Here is a 22,516-nt window from a genome sequence, read left to right as displayed (position 1 = left end):
CACTCACGCCGCCAAACTTACCCTAGTAAAACTGACTATCCTACCGATCCTCGACTTCGGCAATGTCATCTTCAAAATAGCTTCCAATACTCTACTCAGCAAACTGGATGCAGTTTATCACAGTGCCATCCGTTTTGTTACTAAAGCACCTTATACCACCCACCACTGCGACCTGTATGCTCTAGTCGGCTGGCCCTCGCTACATATTCGTCGCCAGGCCCACTGGCTCCAGGTCATCTACAAATCCATGCTCGGTAAAGCTCCGCCTTATCTCAGTTCACTGGTCACGATGGCAACACCCACCCGTAGCACATGCTCCAGCAGGTGTATCTCACTGATCATCCCTAAAGCCAACACCTCGTTTGGCCACCTTTCCTTCCAGTTCTCTGCTGCCTGTGACTGGAACGAATTGCAAAAATCGCTTAAGTTGGAGACTTTTATCTCCCTCACCAACTTCAAACATCTGCTATCTGAGCAGCTAACCGATCGCTACAGCTGTACATAGTCCACCGGTAAATAGCCCACCCAATTTTACCTACCTCATTCCCATACTGTTTATATATATTTACTTTTCTGCTCTTTTGCACACCAATATCTCTACCTGTACATGACCATCTGATCATTTATCACTCCAGTGTTAATCTGCAAAATTGTAATTAATCGCCTACCTCCTCATGCCTTTTGCACACAATGTATATAGACTCTTTTTTTTCTACTGTGTTATTGACTTGTTAATTGTTTACTCCATGTGTAACTCTGTGTTGTCTGTTCACACTGCTATGCTTTATCTTGGCCAGGTCGCAGTTGCAAATGAGAACTTGTTCTCAACTAGCGTACCTGGTTAAATAAAGGTGAAATAAAAATAAAAAAATAAATCACAATTACATAATAATGTCTCGAGTCGGCTTCCTCTCTCACATCAAAACATATCTGCAGACTAGAGACATATGGAGAGATAGAATTTTAAAAAACACAAGACTTAAACATGCTCTAACATTGTTAGTCATCAATCAGGAGGTGAAATGCAAAACTGACCTTGGATCATTATTAACTCTGGGACTACTGCATCTCAATCTGTATTTCAATGTAAAGCATCTATTTAATAATACTTCCTGTATAATATAAACTGACCTTGGATCATTAACTCTGGGACTACTGCATCTCAATCTGTATTTCAATGTAAAGCATATCTTTAATAATACTTCCTGTTGTCCTGACCAAGTGACCTCTCATCATGCTGTGCCCTCTATGTAGCCAGTTCAGAAAGAGGAGGGGTTCACCAACACAGCTGATATAACTTAGAGGATTTAGGGAGAAGGGGAGAGAGGGATGAAGTGAAGGAGAGAGACTGTTATTGAGAAAATAAGGTAGTTAAAGCGACAGTGTTCAACAGGAATCTGTGTGTGGCCTCACCTGGTGTCCACACCACACTAAGTGGCTGCAGAGTACTTTTATACTGAAAAACATGAACAGACACACGAGGACAAACAATATAGCTTAGTTATAGAAATAATGAAGTGTCTTAGTATTCTTCACGGTTGGCCCTCTTGCCTATTCTTTGAAGGTGGAAGGAGCCACAGTTATACATCTGAACCTGCTTACTGCACAACACAATCCATCAATCAGATTGATACATGAGTGTGTAGGTGTGGGTTATAGGGTGTCTAATTGTTCTAAATTTTTTCAATATTAGTGATTTAAAATAGCCTGTTTTGTTTTTGCACAGACATCACACCCTTACCTAAACAGCACCCTCACATGAGAAGTAGAAATCAAAGGGAGAAATACTGTGAATTGAATAACTGCAGTTGACATAGCTAAGTAAATGGAGCAATATTTTTACTGCAATGTGAATGGCTCTTAAAAGAGCTTTTGGTTGTGCACAGTCTAGTCTATGGTGTTGCCAGGGAACAGCACCCTCTTTGAAGAAGTAGGAGGTGAAGATCTCCAGCACACGATTGCCTCTCTCTCTGTGTTGTTGGACCCCATCCTTGAAACATTATGCAGAGCAGCAGACTTCTCCTCTGGCACACGGCGGCGAGCTGCAGATCCCCTCCTGGTCCTCGTGTCCATCCTCATGAAGTTACGCAGGACACAGGTAGCCTTCACACACCTGAATTGCTCCAGGAGGCAGTCCCAGATGACCCTGGTCACCCAACTGTGCAGCGCCCTACACGTTAACTGTAGGCAATCGTTTAGAAGGAATCTCCAGTTACAAGGTATCTGTAGGAATATGGAAGACAATGTAATTATTAGACTGTTACTGTTAAAACCTCTTAAAGATCGGGTTACTTTTTTCAACTTTTTGTTAAAAATCGTGCAAAATTTCAACGTCCTGCTACTCATGCCAGGAATATAGTATATGCATATGATTAGTATGTTGATAGAAAACGCTCTGAAGTTGTGACTATAACAGAACGTGTGTTGCGGGCAAAACCCCAAGGAAAACTGATCACAAAAAAATATATATATATCAATCCGCCAGTTGCCTGTATTGTCTATGGCAAGGGAAAATATATGGCTCCCAGTTGACAATTCCTACAGCTTCCACACAATGTCGCCAGTCTTGGCAATTGGGTTGAAGTTATTCCTTGGTGAAATGAAGAATAGGCACTTCCTGTCATCAGGGCACAACAAAGGAAGTTTTGGTAGAGAGAATATCGACCATCATTTCAAGACCTGCTGCTATTGAATACAGATCGCCCCGTGATCAATTTGATCGATTATTAACGTTTACTAATACCTAAAGTTGGATTACAAAAGTAGTTTGAAGTGTTTTGTCAAAGTTTATAGGCAACTTTAATTTTTAAAAAACGTTGCGTTTTGAAACTGTGTTTTTTCCTGGATCAGACGGTCTTCATAAATGGACATTTTGGGTATACATGGATCGATTTAATCGAAAAAAAAAAGACCCAATTGTGATGTTTATGGGACATATAGGAGTGCCAACAAAGAAGCTCGTCAAAGGTAATGAATGTTTTATATTTTATTTCTGCGTTTTGTGTAGCGCCGGCTACGCTAACTCTTTTGTTTACGTCCCCTTCAGGTATTTCGGGGGGTTGCATGCTATCAGATAATAGCTTCTCATGCTTTCGCCGAAAAGCATTTTAAAAATCTGACTTGTTGGCTAGATTCACAACGAGTGTAGCTTTAATTGAGGACCCTGCATGTGTGTTTTAATGAAAGTTTGAGTTTTATCGAGTGCTATTAGCATTTGGTGTTGCGCATTTGCATTTCCTGTTGGCTAAGTGAGACGCTAGCGTCTCAGCTTGCTCTAAGTTAAGGGAATTTTTATCAATGATGACTAATTATGTATAAATTTCAATCAGGACTGACTAATCAGAATACTATTATGTTACTGTATATGTACTAATCCGAATACTATTATGTTACTGTGTATGTACTAATCAGAATACTATTCTGTATGTGTATGAGTTTTCTTTCTTGATCCCATTACTGAATATAATGTGTGTGAATGTGGTCAAGAGGTTAGAACAATGACTGTCTGTTCCTTGGTAGAAATGAATTAACTATATCTCCAGACTGACTAGAATGCTTATCTACATTGGCTGACCTTGGCTCTAGGCGAGGAGGGAAGGCTTGAGAACTATAGTGCCTTTCTACCAGTGTCAAGAAGAGACGGAACATTTAGAAAACGCTGAAGTCATTTTCAGTTTTTAGACTGTAGAGACCACTATAATAATAGATATTGTGGACGACAGTATTTAACTAAAATAATATATTGGATGCATGATTAATGCGTTTTGTTGGTGGCCCGCTCTTTGATGGTATACACACGTTACAGTTTAGCTTCATCAATTCCTACATTATAAACAACATAATAAAGAGCAGGACTTACAGTTTAAACCTGCATTAGTTAGACAACTGCAGACAGTTTGTGCCCATTTCCAAGATAGTACTTACGGTTGTTAATTAGATCCTTTGTCGCCTCCTCCTCCTCTTTCGATGTGAGTTATCTTCCCCTGTTCCTCCCCCTCTTCTTTTATTTTAACATCTTCTTAGTCCCCTTTCACTCTGAACACGTCTTCCTCTTCTTTCACTGAAATGTCTTTCACAGTAACAGCCTCACCCTCTACTTGTTTCTGTATTGTAACATCCTTCTCTTCCTCCTCTTTCACCAGAGTTTCTTTCTCCGTCCAGCAGACCTCCTCTTCTTTATCAGGAGGAGAGTAGCTTAGTGAAATCATGGTCGGGGTGTTAGCTAGCTAGTTAGCATTAGCGAATAGCCTAGCAATAGGCAAATTTAAGACATCTGCCTGACTAACAACGTAAATATGAAAATAAATGGGGCAACAAGCTATAAAACAGAAGTATGACAAAAAAAGGTATTTTTAAAATGTATTTCATTAAATAATATTATATTGATACGTTGAAATGAAAGCATGTGTTGACTGATTAGTGAAGATTTGTAATGAATGAGAATGTAAACTTCACATCTAACGCTGCATTTAAGGCAATGTCATATTCATTCAGTCAAACAAACAGTGATCTACGTTCTATGAATGCTGCTGGGAGCAAACTGGAGAATACCTTGAGGAAAACAAAGCTAACTGTGCATCCTCAGGCCCCTGTATTTCATAAGACTGCATACAAACCTAACTGCATCCCTAGTCCCTGGTACATCACCAGACTGCATACAAACCTAACTGTGCATCCCCAGTCCCTGGTATATCACCAGCTGCATACAAACCTAACTGCATCCCCAGGCCCTGGTACATCACCAGACTGCATACAAACCTAACTGCATCCCCAGGCCCTGGTACATCACCAGACTGCATACAAACCTAACTGCATCCCTAGTCCCTGGTACATCACCAGACTGCATACAAACCTAACTGCATCCCTAGTCCCTGGTACATCACCAGACTGCATACAAACCTAACTGCATCCCAATCCCTGGTACATCACCAGACTGCATACAAACCTAACTGCATCCCCAGGCCCTGGTATTTCATAAGACTGCATACAAACCTAACTGCATCCCCAGGCCCTGGTACATCACCAGACTGCATACAAACCTAACTGCATCCCCAGGCCCTGGTACATCACCAGACTGCATACAAACCTAACTGCATCCCCAGGCCCTGGTACATCACCAGACTGCATACAAACCTAAATGCAATCCCCAGGCCCCGGTACATCACCAGACTGCATACAAACCTAACTGCATCCCCAGGCCCTGGTATATCACCAGACTGCATACAAACCTAACTGCATCCCCAGGCCCTGGTATATCACCAGACTGCATACAAACCTAACTGCATCCCCAGGCCCTGGTATATCATCAGACTGCATACAAACCTAACTGCATCCCCAGGCCCTGGTATATCACCAGACTGCATACAAACCTAATTGCATCCCCAGTCCCTGGTGTATCATTAGACTGCATACAAACCTAACTGCATCCCCAGTCCCTGGTATATCACCAGACTGCATACAAAATGGCACTGAACACTGCACACAAGTTACACTTTACCAATCTCATTGCAAATGGTGACGGGAACCCCAGAAATATATTTTCTGTAGTAAAGAAATTAGTTCAACCATTTTTCAAATCCCCACATCCACAATAAAGAGCATTTACTTCACTGTCCAATCTACCCCTTGATTCAGACCTGTCTCTCTGCTTCACACTGACCCTCCCAGCTGCAGTTTCAATGTACAATCTACCCCTTTATTCAGACATGTCCCTCTGCTTCACACTGAGCCTCCCAGCAGCAGTTTCACCACATTCTCATTGACAACCCCAACATCTGTCTCTGAAATTGTCCATAATATGAGGTCATCTACCCGCCCCTTGGACCCTGTTCCCACAGGACTCATACAATCAGAAATCACAAAACACTTTCTTAATTCAGGCACTGTGAATAATTCCCTTAAAACTGCCTCCATCAAACCAACCTTGAAAAATCTGCATGAACCCTTCTAGTCTGGCTCGATACTACAGAACTACCTCTCTACCAACAATCTGCATGAACCCTTCCAGTCTGGCTGTATACAACTACAGAACTACCTCTCTACCAACAATCTGCATGAACCCTTCCAGTCTGACTGTATACAGCTACAGAACTACCTCTCTACCAACAATCTACATGAACCCTTCTAGTCTGGCTAGATACAACTACAGAACTACCTCCCAACTACAGGCGGCTGGTGGAACCTTAAATGGGGAGCCACCGCGCATCTACATCTGCATTGCGGTTTGGAATTTTAGGCTGAGTTTCTGTACATCACTTTGTGACATCGGCTGATGTAAAAAAGGCTTTATAAAGATACATTTGATGACAAGATGTGGAGACCATCATAGTATAGTAGTGGAGCTAATACAATAACAAGGTGTGGAGACCATCACAGTATAGTAGTGGTACCAGACCACCATCAATTTCAACTGATTTGAGAAGAAATAGGGACTTATTTCTTAGTGTAAGGGTGCCAATATATTTGGCTGCAGCTGTATCCAATCAAAGTAATTTAGCAATATCCAAATCAAATATCAAATCAAATTCAAGGTTGGAGTGAAGAATAGCAAAATTCAATAATCTATATAATAACTTAATAGACTAGTGTCCTGTCCAGGGGAAGTACTTGTACAGAAACAGGAGATAGGCTCCTGCTACTACACTGTGTACGGTATAGACTAGAGTCTTGTCCAGGGGAAGTACTTGTACATCAAGCTGCCTCACATTACAGAAACAGCTACAAGCCAAGGCTACTTACTTCCTTATATAATCATTTACATTTAGCAATATCCAAATCATATCATGAACAACATCAGAGGGCTTATACTTGTACACAATCAATCAAAGCTCATAATGAAAACGAAATACACATTTTAAAATATTTAATTTGATTTTAGACATGATCAAGATGAAAAAACAAAAACAGGCCTATTTTCTTGATCAGATTTTCATTTAAACAATATGATTTAATGTGACAAACGAAAACACAAATTCTCAGTCAAAAACACAAGTCAGAACACAGTCTCTCTATTCTCTCATGTGATTCCAGGTCCTCTGACTGGGAAAATATCTTTCCACATTGAGAGCAGTGGTATGTCTTCTCTTCCTTTGTATGTATTCTTTCATGCTTATTCAGATGCCTTAACCGGTTAAATCTCTTTCCACAGTGGGAGCAGTGGTAGGTCTTATCCCCTCCTGTGTGTGTCCTCTCATGCCTTGTCAGACCCCCTAACTTGGTAAAACTCTTTCCACACAGGGAGCAGTGGTAGGGCTTATCCCCTACTGAGTGTGTCCTCTCATGCCTAGTCAGGCACTCTAACTTGGTAAAACTCTTTCCACACAGGGAGCATTGGTAGGGCTTTTCTTGTGGGTGTATCCTCTCATGCCGTTTCAGGTTCACTAAACCCATAAAATTCTTTCCACACTGGGAACATTGATAAGGCTTCTCTCCTGTATGTATTCCTCCATGTAATTCCATGGACTTTAACTGGGTAAATCTCTTTCCACATATGGTGCATTGGTAAGGCTTTGTTCCAGTGTGTGTCCTCTCATGCTGTTTCAAGCTCACTAAACCCCGAAAACTCTTTCCACACTGGGAACAGTGATAAGGCTTCTCTCCTGTGTGTGTCCTCTTGTGCCGATTTAGGTTCCCTAACTGGGTAAAATTCTTTCCACAGTGGGAACATTGAAAAGGATTTTCTCCCGTGTGTATTCTCTTGTGTGATTTCAGACTCCCTAACCAGGTAAAAGTCATTCCACATTTGGAGCAGTGGTAAGGCTTCTCTCCAGAGTGGATTCTCTTATGTATTAATAGGTAACCTAATTCGTTAAAACTCTTTCCACACTGGGAGCATTGGAAAGGTTTTTCTCCTGTGTGTGTCCTCTCATGCCTATGCAGGTTCCCTAACTTGGTAAAACTCTTTCCACAGTGGGAGCAGTGATGTCCTCCTTTTGCTTTGGGCGTCTCTGGGTCTGATTTCCCTGAAGGACTCTTTCCGTTGTCAGAGGGAGAGTCTGGTTTCTCTCCTGTCAAAGACAAACAGATTATCTAGTTACTTAGTTGTCTACTGTGATGTACTGTGTGGCCAAACTTGTGAAACATATACAGTGGGGCATAAAAGTACCAATTGTGCAAGTTCTCCCACTTAAAAAGATGAGAGGCCAGTAATTTTCATCATAGGTACACTTCAACTATGACAGACAAATTGAGATTTTTTTTGATGTTGCCTTTTGTTGGCATGAAAGAGCTAACTTGAGGTTTGTTGGGGGATAGGGGGTAGTTCCCATCAAACAGAAGGACTGAAGTGACACCTTGTATAGAATGTCCTTTTAATAGAGTTGTGATAACATACTATGTCGTGGGGTAACAATATATTATCCTTGTCTGCAAAAGCCAACTTTGACCTGGGGGCATGCTTTGTAGACCATTCAAAAGCTTTCCGATACCTTGTCCCCAAGAAAAAAAAACACGTGTTATGATAGCTTATAGACAGTAGTAGGCAAATGAAGGGACAAAGTTCCAATATTAAGATTTTGGAATAACATTTCTAGGGTCTATTTGTTGGTAATTGGAAATACGCCTCTTTCCCCCGTTCCTAAACACATCCATCCTATAGTGTAGGTTTTGAAGATTCATAATCTCAGTTTGTAGTCATCAAAAGAAGATCAAATCAAATCTAATTTCATTTGTCACATACACATGGTTAGCAGATGTTAATGCGAGTGTAGCGAAATGCTTGTGCTTCTAGTTCCGACAATGCAGTAATAACCAACAAGTAATCTAACTAACAATTCCTAAACTACTGTCTTATACACACACAAGTGTAAGGGGATAAAGAATATGTACATAAAGATATATGAATGAGTGATGGTACAGAGCAGCATAAGCAAAATACAGTAGATGGTATCGAGTACAGTATATACATATGAGATGAGTATGTAAACAAAGTGGCATAGTTAAAGTGGCTAGTGATACATGTATTACATAAAGATGCAGTAGATGATATAGAGTACAGTATATACGTATACATATGAGATGAATAATGTAGGGTATGTAAACATTATATTAGGTAGCATTGTTTAAAGTGGCTTGTGATATATTTTACATCATTTCCCACCAATTCCCATTACTAAAGTGACTGGAGTTGAGTCAGTGTGTTGGCAGCAGCCACTCAATATTAGTGGTTGCTGTTTAACAGTCTGATGGCCTTGAGATAGAAGCTGTTTTTCAGTCTCTTGGTCCCAGCTTTGATGCACCTGTACTGACCTCGCCTTCTGGATGATAGCGGGGTGAACAGGCAGTGGCTCGGGTGGTTGTTGTCCTTGATGATCTTTATGGCCTTCCTGTAACATCGGGTGGTGTAGGTGTCCTGGAGGGCAGGTAGTTTGCCCCCGGTGATGCGTTGTGCAAACCTCACTACCCTCTGGAGAGCCTTACGGTTGTGGGCGGAGCAGTTGCCGTACCAGGCGGTGATACAGCCCGCCAGGATGCTCTCGATTGTGCATCTGTAGAAGTTTGAGAGTGCTTTTGGTGACAAGCCGAATTTCTTCAGCCTCCTGAGGTTGGAGAGGCGCTGCTGCGCCTTCTTCACGATGCTGTCTGTGTGGGTGGACCAATTCAGTTTGTCTGTGATGTGTATGCCGAGGAACTTAAAACTTACTACCCTCTCCACTACTGTTCCATCGATGTGGATAGGGGGGTGTTCCCTCTGCTGTTTCCTGAAGTACACAATCATCTCCTTAGTTTTGTTGACGTTGAGTGTGAGGTTATTTTCCTGACACCACACTCCGAGAGCCCTCACCTCCTCCCTGTAGGCCGTCTCGTCGTTGTTGGTAATCAAGCCTACCACTGTTGTGTCGTCCGCAAACTCGATGATTGAGTTGGAGGCGTGCGTGGCCACGCAGTCGTGGGTGAACAGGGAGTACAAGAGAGGGCTCAGAACGCACCCTTGTGGGGCCCCAGTGTTGAGGATCAGCGGGGTGGAGATGTTGCTGCCTACCCTCACCACCTGGGGGCGGCCCGTCAGGAAGTCCAGTACCCAGTTGCACAGGGCGGGGTCGAGAACCAGGGTCTCGAGCTTGATGACGAGCTTGGAGGGTACTATGGTGTTAAATGCCGAGCTGTAGACGATGAACAGCATTCTCACATAGGTATTCCTCTTGTCCAGGTGGGTTAGGGCAGTGTGCAGTGTGGTTGAGATTGCATCGTCTGTGGACCTATTTGGGCGGTAAGCAAATTGGAGATTGAGGAACGATTGGTGGACCCAAGAAGTACAAGCCCCCACACCATTCTCTAACCTCTGAAATGTTGTCTTTGATGTGTGCATTTTGAAGTACCCCTTAACATGTAGTGTCTGTCTGTCTGGTAGAGTAGTGGTTATGGCGTTTGCTCCCCAAACCAGAGTTTGAAAGTTCAAATCTGAAGAGAGCATTTTTTAGAGAGCCATTTTTAATGTTGCCTTTTGTTGTCATGAAAGAGCTAACTTGAGGTATGTACCCCCTAGTTCAAATCCCAGAGAAACAGTTAATGTAGCAACTTCTTTCTTGTTGCCTTTGTGCGACTGAAAGAGCAAACCAGAGGAATATAGGGGAAAAGGGACTAGTTCCCATCAAAAAGCAAGAATGAAGTGACACCTTGTTTCAAATGTCATTTCAATAGAGTTGTGAAAGCATACGATGCTGTGGAGTAACAATACAAACATACTCTACAAAAGCCAACTTTTACCTGTGGCCATTCTTTGTAGACCATTCAAAAGTGTTCCTAGTCTTGGTTCCCCTGAAGAAAGCCACATGTTAAGATAGTAGATATGGTGGTGAATTCCCAAAAGGAAAGGTTGTGAGTTAAATTCATTTCAAGAGCATGCTAACTTGCTTTTGTTGCCTTGACAGAACAATGCTGAGGTGGGGGTCCGGAAGGACATAGACATTAAGGGAAATTGGATTATAAAATGTTAGGGTACAGCAACTGGTGTTGAGAAGGAGTGCTGATCTACAAACAAACCCACTGCTGTCCATATAAATTTATTCCAGAGACAACTGATTCAGAATGACCTAGGCAAAGCTGATCGTAGAAAAGTGCTCCTCTGTACGCATTTATGAAATGTCTCAGGCTAAGAATGCTGAACTGGAAGCAGTACCCCCCACCCCTGTCAAAGTAATGTTATTCATTCTACTCACAAATGCCAAACAGATCCGAGTTCAGCACTCCTACTTCAAGCCACCAAGTGAATGTTGGGTATTGGGTGCTAAACGTTTTGAACAGTGGTTGAAAAAGTACCCAATTGTCATACTTTAGTCAAAGTAAAGATATGTTAATAGAAAATGTCTCAAGTAAAAGTGAACCAGTAAAATACTAAGTAAACCTCATTGCTAAAAGATACTTAAGTGTCAGTGGTAAAAGTATAAATTATTTGACCTTCCATATATTAAGCAAACCAGACAGCACAATTCTCTTGTATTTTTAATTATGAAATAGCCATGGGAACACTCAGACATAATTTACAAACGAAGCATGTGTTTAGTGAGTCCGCTAGATCAGAGGCAGTAGGGATGTTCTCTTGATAAGTGTGTGAATTGGATCATTTTCCTGTCCGGCTTAGCTTTCAAATGCATAAAGTACTTTTGGGTGCTAGGGAAACTGTATGGAGTAAAAAAATATATTAATTTCTTTAAAAATGTGGCAAAGTAAAATTGAATGTTGTAAAGAAACAAAAAGAGTAAAACGACAGATGCAAAAAAAAAAGATATAAACAGAATGTAGTGGAGTAGTTTAAATACATTTTTGTTAAGTAATTTACACCACTGGAACACCGGTACCCCATGTATATAGCCTTGCTATTTTTATTTTACTGCTGATCTTTAATTATTTGTTACTTTTATTTCTTATTTTTTTAGTTAACACATTTTTCTTACAACTAAATTGTTGGTTAAGGGCTTCATTTCAGCATTTCACTGTAAGGTCTACACATGTAGTATTCGGCGCATGTGACAAATACAATTTGATTTGTTACACATGAAAAACATGTTGTGAACCTGGTGTGACATTATTGAAGCTGTGCTGACACCTAGTGGACATCAAGAAGACCTACACTATACACATATATCTACACACACACTTTAACCTTAACACAGATGGGATGCTTTAGATAAGTTGCTATTTTTATTAGACACTAATATATATGTCCAATGAACAGACGTTCAAAAGTCGGAATGTAAAGAAAAAACGACTGGAAAGTTATTCAAAAGCAGGTGTAGTGAATCAAGCATCTTGGGGTGAACTGAAATAGGTCAAAGTATATATTTTAAATGTTCTAATTTATTTTATCTTCATTTAAAGGCAAGATGAACTCAACAACATCGACATAGACACAAGCTACCTGCTATATTTGGGGAAAAGGATTAACACAGAGAGAACTTGGCAAAATACAATGCATGCTTCTGTAGTACGAGTCGGTGTAACAGTACTCTTCTTGCGTTGTGTACAATCAGTCATCGACACGGAACTCCAATATGTAGCACCAGTCATGTAGCTTTATTCTGATAGGAACGGCACAGAATTGCACGTCATGCAATGCACATCTCACCATCCAACTCTGCACTCACGCACTGTACAAAATATATGAACCCCCCCCAGACACAGTAAGTTGCAAGCTAGTACTGGCGGCAATTCTTTACAACAAAATGCACAACAAATATTCTCCAAAAACCCGTTGCATCTTATGTGTGATGTTCGAATAACATTTACAAACAATTTGATATAAATTGTACATTTAAATCACTTGAGAGTATAAAAATCACTTTTGATGTACAGTGCTTGGCAACCAACAACTTACCGCTGGTTTGGTGCTTGTTCACTGGGACGATTCTAACTGGAACATCCCCCCTCGTAAGCAAGCAACGCAAACCAGCCAATAAGATGCCATGTTGAGTAGGTGAAGGCAAGACAAACTCAAACCAAAAACCCATTGGCTTAACAATAAAGTGGCAAGGGGAATCACCAATATAACCCTGTTACATAGGTATATACAGTATCATCGGTAACAATTGTGTACAAGCCACCTAGCTAATAAAATACTGGGGCTTGCGGTCATGAGTTACATTTCAACCACAGCGATTCCCCAATTGTGGCGCAACAGTTCACCCGCAAATGCAGGAACCGTAAATAACAAATAAACCAACGAATGAGAAATGGTGGAGGCTACGAGAACGAAGATACATTTTTTTTCCGAATAAACGTGGTGAGTGAAAAACGTAATTACATAGCTCGCTCCCTTCCCGGTATCTCATTCTACTGTTATACGACTCTGTATGCGTTGCTTGTTGGCAACCTTGTTATTTACGAAGTTTTTGGAACGGAGTCCTGTTGGAACGTTCCACAAATTATACCCACCCGATAGACCCTTCTCAAATATATATGTTAAGTCACTTTTTGGAAACGGAACAGAGAAAACAAGGGGTAGCTTGCTCTCTACGTCGTCTGATTCTCGACTTCATACTAGGGCCCTCCGTTGAAGAGGTATTGACGGGCCAACTCCGAATATCCAAAGTTAAAAACAAATTTAAGGCGGTACTTACTGGTGTTAATCAGATCTCCTATCTCCTCCTCTTCATCTCTTAGTGTGACAGTAATCTCCCCTTCCATCTTCACTCCAAAAACGGCATCCTCCGCTTTCTCTTCCTCCTCTTCTTTTACTGTAACATCCTCCTCCTCTTTCACTCTGAACGTGTCTTTCTCTTCTTTCACAGTAACGTCTTTCTCTTCTTCTTTCACTGTAACAGCCTCAACTTCTTTTTTAACTGTGACATCCTCCTCTTCCTTCTCCTCTTTCACAACAATGTTCAGCCCCAGAGCTTCTTTCTCCGTCCAGCAGACCTCCTCTTCTTTAACAGGACGGTAGTAGTGTAGGGAGCTCATGGTCGGGGATGTTAGCTAGCTAGCATTAACGGCTAGTGCTAACTTAACCAGCCAGCTACTATAGCTGACTAATAAAAAATAACGTAATATGAAATTAAATAGGTTAACAAATAGATACGACAGAAGTGTGTCTAAAACACAGTATCTAATATACACCGAAAGCGTATAATTAGCTTGAATCTTTCAGCTATGTTGGCTTGCAAGCTAACAAGGTGGTTGACGAGCTGTTTCTGAAGAACCGTCCACTAGATTATACGTCACGCTGGCAGGTGTCGCTAGAAAGACGCACATCGCCGCCTGCTGGAGGGGAAACGCAGTTGAGGATCATATTTTATTTTCAGACAAAGCTTCTTTTTAAATGGATTTAATTAAATAATACTATTATTTTGAGACATACAAAGAATGGAATGTGTTGCTTGATTAGTGTGAATAAAAAAATGTTTACTAGAGCTCATTTAAGGCAGTTTCATTAAGTCAAACAACATCTAAATAAGTAGCTAGCTACTGTAGGTCTATACTGCTCCTACAAGGTGTAACAATACATCATGAAAATTTATATAATGAACAGCCTAGGTCTATACTGCTCCTACATGGTGTAACAATACATCATGTAGATGTATATAATGAACATGCTAGGTCTATACTGCTCCTACATGATGTAACAATACATCATGTAGATGTATATAATGAACAGACTAGGTCTATACTGCTCCTACATGGTGTAAAAATACATAATATAGATGAATATAATGAACAGATGAGGTCTATACTTCTACTACATGGTGTAACAATACATCATGTAGATGTATATAATGAACAGGCTAGGTCTATACTGCTCCTACATGGTGTAACAATACATAATATAGATGTATATAATGAACAGACTAGGTCAATACTGCTCCTACGTGGTGTTACAATACATAATATAGATGTATATAATGAACAGACTCTGTCAATACTGCTCCTACATGGTGTAACAATACATAATATAGATGTATATAATGAACAGACTCTGTCAATACTGCTCCTACATGGTGTAACAATACATAATATAGATGTATATAATGAACAGACGAGGTCTATACTTCTACTACATGGTGCAACAATACATCATGTAGATCAGGGGTGTCAAAGTCAAATGGACGGAGGGCCAAATAAAAAATTTAGCTACAAGCCGAGGGCCGGACTGTTCGAATGTTCATTGAAAAAATTTTAAATGACGCATATAGTCTAGTGAACCTAATTGAACCTACTGAAAACCTAACAAATATATTCCAATATGATCAGATAAATAAAGCAATATTTTCTTATGGCTCTGTCAGTAATCTTTAATTTTCAACAGACACAAAAGACAAATTTCCTTTATATAAAAATCCCCATAACATGAACATTAAATGAAAGAAACCGGTATTCAAGGCACCATCAGTAGCCTATATTTTCTATTTTAGCAAAAGTGGGCTAAATTTACTTCAAAGAAAAAAACAATAATAGCAATTTTCTATCATCCACTCAACTGAAATATTTTTAAAATATAATTGGATTGAAATACAATAAAATAAAGTGCAAAAATCTATTAATCAAAAACAACACTTTGTTTAAGGAGAAGTAACATGCAGTGAAAACAAATATTAAACTTTAACTTTTAAACTTGAACTGAGTAAAAACTCTAAATATGTGATTGCACAGTAATGTTCACTTGTTTGAGGTTGAGGGTGATACTTGGTGGTGTCCCATCTTTTCCACAAGTTCATCAATGTTCGGGGTAAGGCTCTGAGCTGAGGAAATCCTCAGAATTGAGTGGAGGTGTTCAGCAGTAAGTCGACTTCTGTGTGATGTTTTGTTCAGGTTCATCAAAGAAAAAGTTGTTCACACAGGTATGTGCTGCCAAACATAGACAACGTTTGAGCAGCCTGGATGCGCAGCTGGGGCATTGTGTCGGGGAGGAAACGGGCGAACTCCGCAGCACCCACTGCCGCCCCCTCCGTAAATGGCCGGGCTGATTTAGCGATCTCTTCTGCCAAAATAAAACTGGCCTTGACAGCAGCCTGGCCTTGTGATTTGGCTTTTTTGAACAGAGCCTGTCGAGATTTGAGGCCTCGTTTTAATTCCTCTGCCTTTTGTAGCCTTTGTTCCATGTCCATATTCTTGTTTTTGTCCGCGTGTTTCGTTTCATAATGTCGTCTCAGATTATACTCTTTCAGTACCGCCACACTTTCTCCACACAGAAGACACACAGGTTTTCCAGCTACCTCCGTGAACATATACTCCGACTCCCACCTTGTTTGAAACCCCCGGTTCTCAGTGTCCACCTTCCGTTTTGCCATTTTTGATGGGTATCTGAAAGTTAATTTTACTGTGATGCTGACGACTGCTGTGCCAATAAATATTGAAATGAAGCAGCCTACTGCTCGGTGCGTCACCGTTGCATTGTGGGAAATGTAGTATTGGTGCGTGTAAAAGATCTGCGGGCTGCCGGCTTGCTGCGGTCTGCGGGCCGGTTCTAATAATAAATCAAGATCATCCCAGGGGCCGTAAAAAACCTTCTCGCGGGCCGGATGTGGCCCGCGGGCCTTGACTCTGACATATGTGATGTAGATGTATATACTAACAGACTAGGTCTATACTGCTCCTACATGGTGTAACAATACACTACCTTTCAAAAGTTTGTGGTCACTTAGAATTGTCCTTATTTAATTTATCATTTATAAAAACCTGTTTTTGCTTTGTCATTAAGCGGTATTGTGATGTCATTATGGTCTATTGTGATGTCATTATGGGGTATTGTGTGTGGATTGATGAGGATTTTTTTTATTTTATACATTTTCAAATAAAGCTTTAACAACAAAATGTAGAAAACGTGAAGGGGTCTGAATACTTTCCGAATGCACTATATATATAGGGGCAGTACTTAGTGACATCACTTCATGAAACAGGAGGTACAAATACATAACAGGTTCAAAATATCAAATTATTTGACCAATCTGGAAGTGTAAATGCCAGCCCAGTCACAATCAGGTTCACTGATGATCAACCTCCTCCTTCACATCTGACAATTTTATTTGATTTTACCTTTATTTAACTAGGCAAGTCAGTTAAGCACAAATTCTTATTTTCAATGACGGCCTAGGAACAGTGGGTTAACTGCTTGTTCGGGGCAGAATGACAGATTTGTACCTTGTCAGCTCGGGGTTTTGAACTTGCAACCTTCTGGTTACTAGTCCAACGCTCTAACCACTAGGCTACCCTGCTGCCCCTATCAACCTCCTCCTTCGCACCTGACTCCTGATGATCAACCTCCTCCTTCACACCTGACTCCAGAAGATCAACCTCCTCCTTCACGTCTGACTCCAGAAGATCAACCTCCTCCTTCACATCTGACTCCAGAAGATCAACCTCCTCCTTCACATCTGACTCCTGATGATTAACCTCCTCCTTCACATCTGACTCCTGATGATCAACCTCCTCCTTCACATCTGACTCCTGATGAACAACCTCCTCCTTCACACCTGACTCCAGAAGATCAACTTCCTCCTTCACATCTGACTCCTGAGGATCAACCTCCTCCTTCACATCTGACTCCTGATGATCAACCTCCTCCTTCACATCTGACGCCTGATGATCAACCTCCTCCTTCACATCTGACTCCTAATGATCAACCTCCTCCTTCACATCAGACTCATGATGATCAACCTCCTCCTTCACATCTGACTCCTGATGATCAACCTCCTCCTTCACACCTGACTCCAGTTGATCAACCTCCTCCTTCACATCTGACTCCTGATGATCAACCTCCTCCTTCACATCTGACTCCAGTGATCAATCCAGAGCGTCTTCTTTTTTGGGGAATCCCGATAGACGATGTCATCCAAAAGGACGTCATCACCACCACCGCCCACAAGTTAATTGTCATTCAGATTATTGTTGGGAAGAGCATTAGCAATATGTCCTGTCTGGTAACTTGTCTCGTTCAATGGATTTACATTGGCAGGTGTAAAAAATATTTTAAAAACACAGTCGATCTCAAACTGCAGAAAAACTTTTGGAAGTCTTTAACTGCATCAATGTCTGTGGCCAGTGATGTTGGGACAAATTATAGTCCCTTATTATACAATTCTACAGCACAACGGCAGAGTTATGTCTTCAGTGTAAAACTAACAATGACTCAACAATCCTTCTTGGAATGTTATGATGTCATAAAGTTATGGGCGGAGTTAGAAAGTTGTCTGTCAGAAGTACAATTATACAATGTAAAATTACTTTTAATCGGTCTGTCTGCATATTTCAAGACATGGCATTTGAGTGTGCAGTGAGATACCCCAGAGTTGGACGATACTTTTCTCGTCAATCATCTTAAATATTCTACTTCATCAAAACCTGGAAATCAACCAATCCTCCGTTGTTAACGCAACGGAAAGGTCAAATGCTTTTTTATCTAAAAGTTGAAAGTGTCGGAGAGAAATAAAATGGTGCTGATGCGGGCGCTGGAGATGGAGGTGTGTTCTAGTGGGTCTGGGCAGGTGTGATGTAGTTAATGGAGATGGGGGTGTGTTCTACTGGGTCTGGGCAGGTGTGATGTAGTTAATGGAGATGGGGGTGTGTTCTACTGGGTCTGGGCAGGTGTGATGTTGTTAATGGAGATGGAGGTGTGTTCTAGTGGGTCTGGGCAGGTGTGATGTAGATGGAGGTGTGTTCTCGTGGGTCTGGGCAGGTGTGATGTAGTTAATGGAGATGGGGGTGTGTTCTACTGGGTCTGGGCAGGTGTGATGTTGTTAATGGAGATGGAGGTGTGTTCTAGTGGGTCTGGGCAGGTGTGATGTAGATGGAGGTGTGTTCTCGTGGGTCTCGGCAGGTGTGATGTGAACCGATCAGAATTCAGAAGAATGCCAAAGTCAGGTGTGATGTAATATGGAGGACCAGCCTATTCCCTATGATGTAAACTACAACAGAAATAACATCAAATGTAGAACTTCAAATTAAATCAATCATTTGCACTCATGACTTGAGTGATTGAAGTAAACCAACGTTTTGGAAATACATAACGCCATCAAAACAAAAATCAAAGAATATTAGCTATATGCAGTTATCTTAGCCGGCCAGCTAACATTAGCTATTTAGCAAATTAGCTATGATCAGCAAGCTGGAGCCCGACTATCAGAGAGAGACCAGTTAGAACCCAATTAACAAAACCCAACTAAAACATAACTGCAGATCAAAAGAGCAGAGACATACAGAATGATGTCAGGGAAAATCCCCAATATCCGAAATAGAAAGATTACAGATGTCAATCAGCTAGTGCGCTAGCAGTAATTCAAGGTTGTAAAAGTTACAAAACTCCCATAGTCTACTTCACAGAGAACATGCTGAAAGTAGGGATGGGGAAACAAAACTTCCTGAAGCATTGACACTTTCCAACCAATTGTGTTAAAAATAGGTTCATTACTCAAGGCTTTGAGCGACACAGAATTTAAAACAGCCACATTATTATAGATGACGTCACACACGTCGTAGTGCCTGCGCAGTGTGGCCTTTATGTTATCTACTAAACCACAGAACATCAAATCCATGCTGCATTGTGGGTAAATTATGACTGGCCGACTAATTTATAAATAATAATGAGTAGTTATTTATGATGCAAGGTGATTTGTAGGTCTGTCAGTCAGCAGTTGGCTGCAATGTCAAACAATCCCAATAAGGTGGTTGTTTCGTCGAAATGAATCTTCAGACCCCATTGATGACGTGCTGCTGATAAAGTGATACAGGCATCGGCACACTGCTTTGAAGTTTACTGCTTAGCGATTTGGACGCATGCCTCGTACCTCCGGTGTCTAATGTAACATCCCTATTGAAATGTTGACAACAACAAAAAAGGAGCAAGCAAATTGATTTCCTCTGTTGTTTTGAACCCACGGCAAGAAGGCATCAGAGCCCACCGTGCTAACGCATTCCCACTAAATAACATAACCACACAGTTCATGAAAATCATGAGGTGTGGTTAACGTTTGCAAGCTTGAGCTAGTTATCGACCTAGTGTGACCTTCCTGGTCCCCCAAGTCAGTGAGTCAACACAGGAAGGAGCAAATGAATGCAGGGTTAATTTATTTCTAAAGCTGCAATGATGGGACACACACAGTATGGATGAATGATCAGTAGTGACGTGATATAAATAGCACTCCCACAGCAATTCTCCATAAATCTGCCCAACAATATACTAACAAAAAATGATTGAAATGTCTATTAAAGTCATTGTGATTGTACAGTGGATTTAACAATTCCTACTAATTCCTAATTTCCAATAATAAAATGAATACATTATTTCCATGTGTAATCTCATATTCACAACATCAGAATAAACTGTCATCCATTTTAGTATCAAAATATGTAAAATTTACCCGAAAAAGTATTCAATGTCCCCCTCTGGTGGCGAAGAAGTATAATTTACCTAAACCAACAAAACCGGGCTGATAAACTGGCTGGTGTTCATGAGTTTATAAAACATATACTTTGAATGATCAGTAGTCGACAGGGCAAAAATAGCGCTCCTAAAGATTAATGCATTTTCCAGTTAGCTACCAACTTGAAAGATGGAACTTTAGCATAAAACACACATGGAAAACTGAGATTTGGCAAGTGACATATAAAGTGAGGTTTATTTGACGCGAAACCAACAACAGTAGTTACTAAAACATAAATTGCTAATGTATGATGTAATGTCAACTTTATACATTTCTATCCCAGGACCACTGTCTGTGTTATTGCTAGGTGAAGTTATGGGTCCTACAGTAGGTCTATATTGTTGTTAGGTGAAGTTATGGATCCTACAGTAGGTCTATGTTATTGGTAGGTGATGTTATAGGTCCTAAAATAGGTCTATGTTGTTCTTAGGTGAAGTTATTGGTCCTATGTTGTTCGGTGATGTTATTCGACAGTTGGTATACATTGTTATGGGTCCTACAATGGGTCTAAGTTGTTGTTAGGTGACGTTATGGGTCCTAAAGTAGGTAGGACCCAGTAGGTGAAGTTATGTGTCCTACAGTAGGTTTATGTTGTTAGTTGAAGTAATGGGTCATACAGTAAGTCTGTGTTTTTTCCAGATGAAGTTATGGGTCCTACAGTGTTTCTATATTGTTGTTAGGTGATGTTATAGGTCCTACAGTAGGTCTATGTTGTTGGTAGGTGTAGTTATGGGTCCTACAGTAGGTTTATGTTGTTGTTAGGTGATGTTATGGGTCCTACAGTAGGTCTATATTGTTGTTAGGTGAAGTTATGGGTCCAACAGTAGGTCTATGTTGTTGTTAGGTGATGTTATGGGTCCTACAGTAAGTCTGTGTTGTTGTTAGGTGAAGTAATGGTCATACAATAGGTCTATATTGTTGTTCGGTTAAGTTATGGGTCCTACAGTAGGTCTATGTTGTTGTTAGGTGAAGGTTGTGGTCCTACAGTAATTCTGTGTTATTGCTAGGTGAAGTTATGGGTCCTGTGTTATTGTTAGTTGAACCAGGCTATGAACCAAGCTATGAACCAGGCTATGAGGGGTGGCCAGTCCTCTTCTGGCTGTGCCGGGTGGAGATTATAACAGAACATGGCCAAGATTTTCAAATGATCACAAGTGACCAGCATGTTCCAATAATAATAAGGCAGAACAGTTGAAACTGGAGCAGCAGCACGGCCAGGTGGACTGGGGACAGCAAGGAGTCATCATGTCAGGTAGTCCTGAGGCATGGTCCTAGGGCTCAGGTCCTCTGAGAGAGAGAAAGAAAGAGAGAATTAGAGAGAGCACACTTAAATTCACACAGGACACCGAATAGGACAGGAGAAGTACTCCAGATATAACAAACTGACCCTAGCCCCCCCGACACAAACTACTGCAGCATAAATACTGGAGACTGAGACAGGGGGGTTCTAGAAGCTAGTGAGTTTTAGGATTCTATAGAAAGAAAAAGGAGAAAAATTAAAACGATTTGTATATTTATATTTAGAAATACGTGTTTTTCTTGTTTTTAATTGTTGCCAGCCAGTAGACACCATGTTTAGATTTTAGAAGGTGAAGCAGTGTAGTTGATAATAATGTGAAATTGAAGTTTTCTGTTGGTGGTGAGCAAACCTGTCCATGCATATAGGATATATTTGTCTTAAAAGGGAACATTTTACAGGCTTTGGTTTTTCCATGTATGTTTTGAGGTTGGATTTTAGCACGTCTCGCTCGTCAGCGCGTATAGCTCATTAGCGTATATGCTTGTTAGTCAATGTGTTACACCTGTGCTGGCTTGTCCATCATGTTGTTAATATTTTTATTAATGGATTTTCCTTAGAGTGCTCATTAGTCTTTCAGATGTTAATATTCTGTTTGTTATCCTCTTATGTTTTTTGTGTGTTAAATATTTCAGTTTTATTTTTGTAAATTCATGTGAAGCCATTGTGTTGCATCCATGTCTGAAATGTGCTGTATAAATAAAGCTTGATTTGAACATATTGCAAAACAAATGAACCCAATGACTGACAATCAACAGACTTAATAATTTATTTAACCTTCAACTAGGCAAGTCAGTTAACAAATTCTTAATTACAATGATTGACTACCAGGGGCAGAACAACATGTTTACCTTGTCAGCTCTAACCACTAGGC

The 22,516-nt window shown here is 40.7% G+C and overlaps 1 protein-coding gene across 3 annotated transcripts; it reads right to left on the bottom strand.

The window, feature by feature from the left end:
• Positions 1-910: 910 nt before the first annotated feature.
• Positions 911-14,119, bottom strand: LOC135521552 (zinc finger protein OZF-like). 3 transcript variants are annotated; one of them, XM_064947311.1, is made up of 2 exons: positions 13,554-14,119; positions 911-2,223 (listed from the first exon to the last, which is right to left on the bottom strand). In XM_064947311.1, the coding sequence occupies exons 1-2, from the start codon at positions 13,891-13,893 to the stop codon at positions 2,213-2,215; spliced, it is 351 nt and encodes a 116-aa protein (XP_064803383.1). In that variant the 5' UTR covers positions 13,894-14,119; the 3' UTR covers positions 911-2,212. The 3 variants fall into 3 exon arrangements, with proteins under 3 accessions (XP_064803383.1, XP_064803381.1, XP_064803382.1); XM_064947309.1 differs by lacking the exon at positions 911-2,223 and adding an exon at positions 6,848-8,006; XM_064947310.1 differs by lacking the exon at positions 911-2,223 and adding an exon at positions 11,437-11,616.
• Between the last annotated feature and the right edge of the window lie 8,397 nt (positions 14,120-22,516).

Source organism: Oncorhynchus masou, chromosome 4 (assembly GCF_036934945.1).
Source record: "Oncorhynchus masou masou isolate Uvic2021 chromosome 4, UVic_Omas_1.1, whole genome shotgun sequence".
NCBI classification, from domain to species: domain Eukaryota; kingdom Metazoa; phylum Chordata; class Actinopteri; order Salmoniformes; family Salmonidae; genus Oncorhynchus; species Oncorhynchus masou.
Note: the sequence above shows the minus strand (reverse complement) of the source record. Positions and strands in the feature narration are given on the sequence as shown.

Coding starts and splice junctions, on each gene's coding strand:
- LOC135521552 (XM_064947309.1), bottom strand. CDS start 13,893: ATGAGCTCCCTACACTACTACCGTCCTGTTAAAGAAGAGGAGGTCTGC. Junction 8,007..13,553: donor AGGAGATCTGATTAACACCA/GTAAGTACCGCC, acceptor TGTCTTTGACAG/GAGAGAAACCAGACTCTCCC.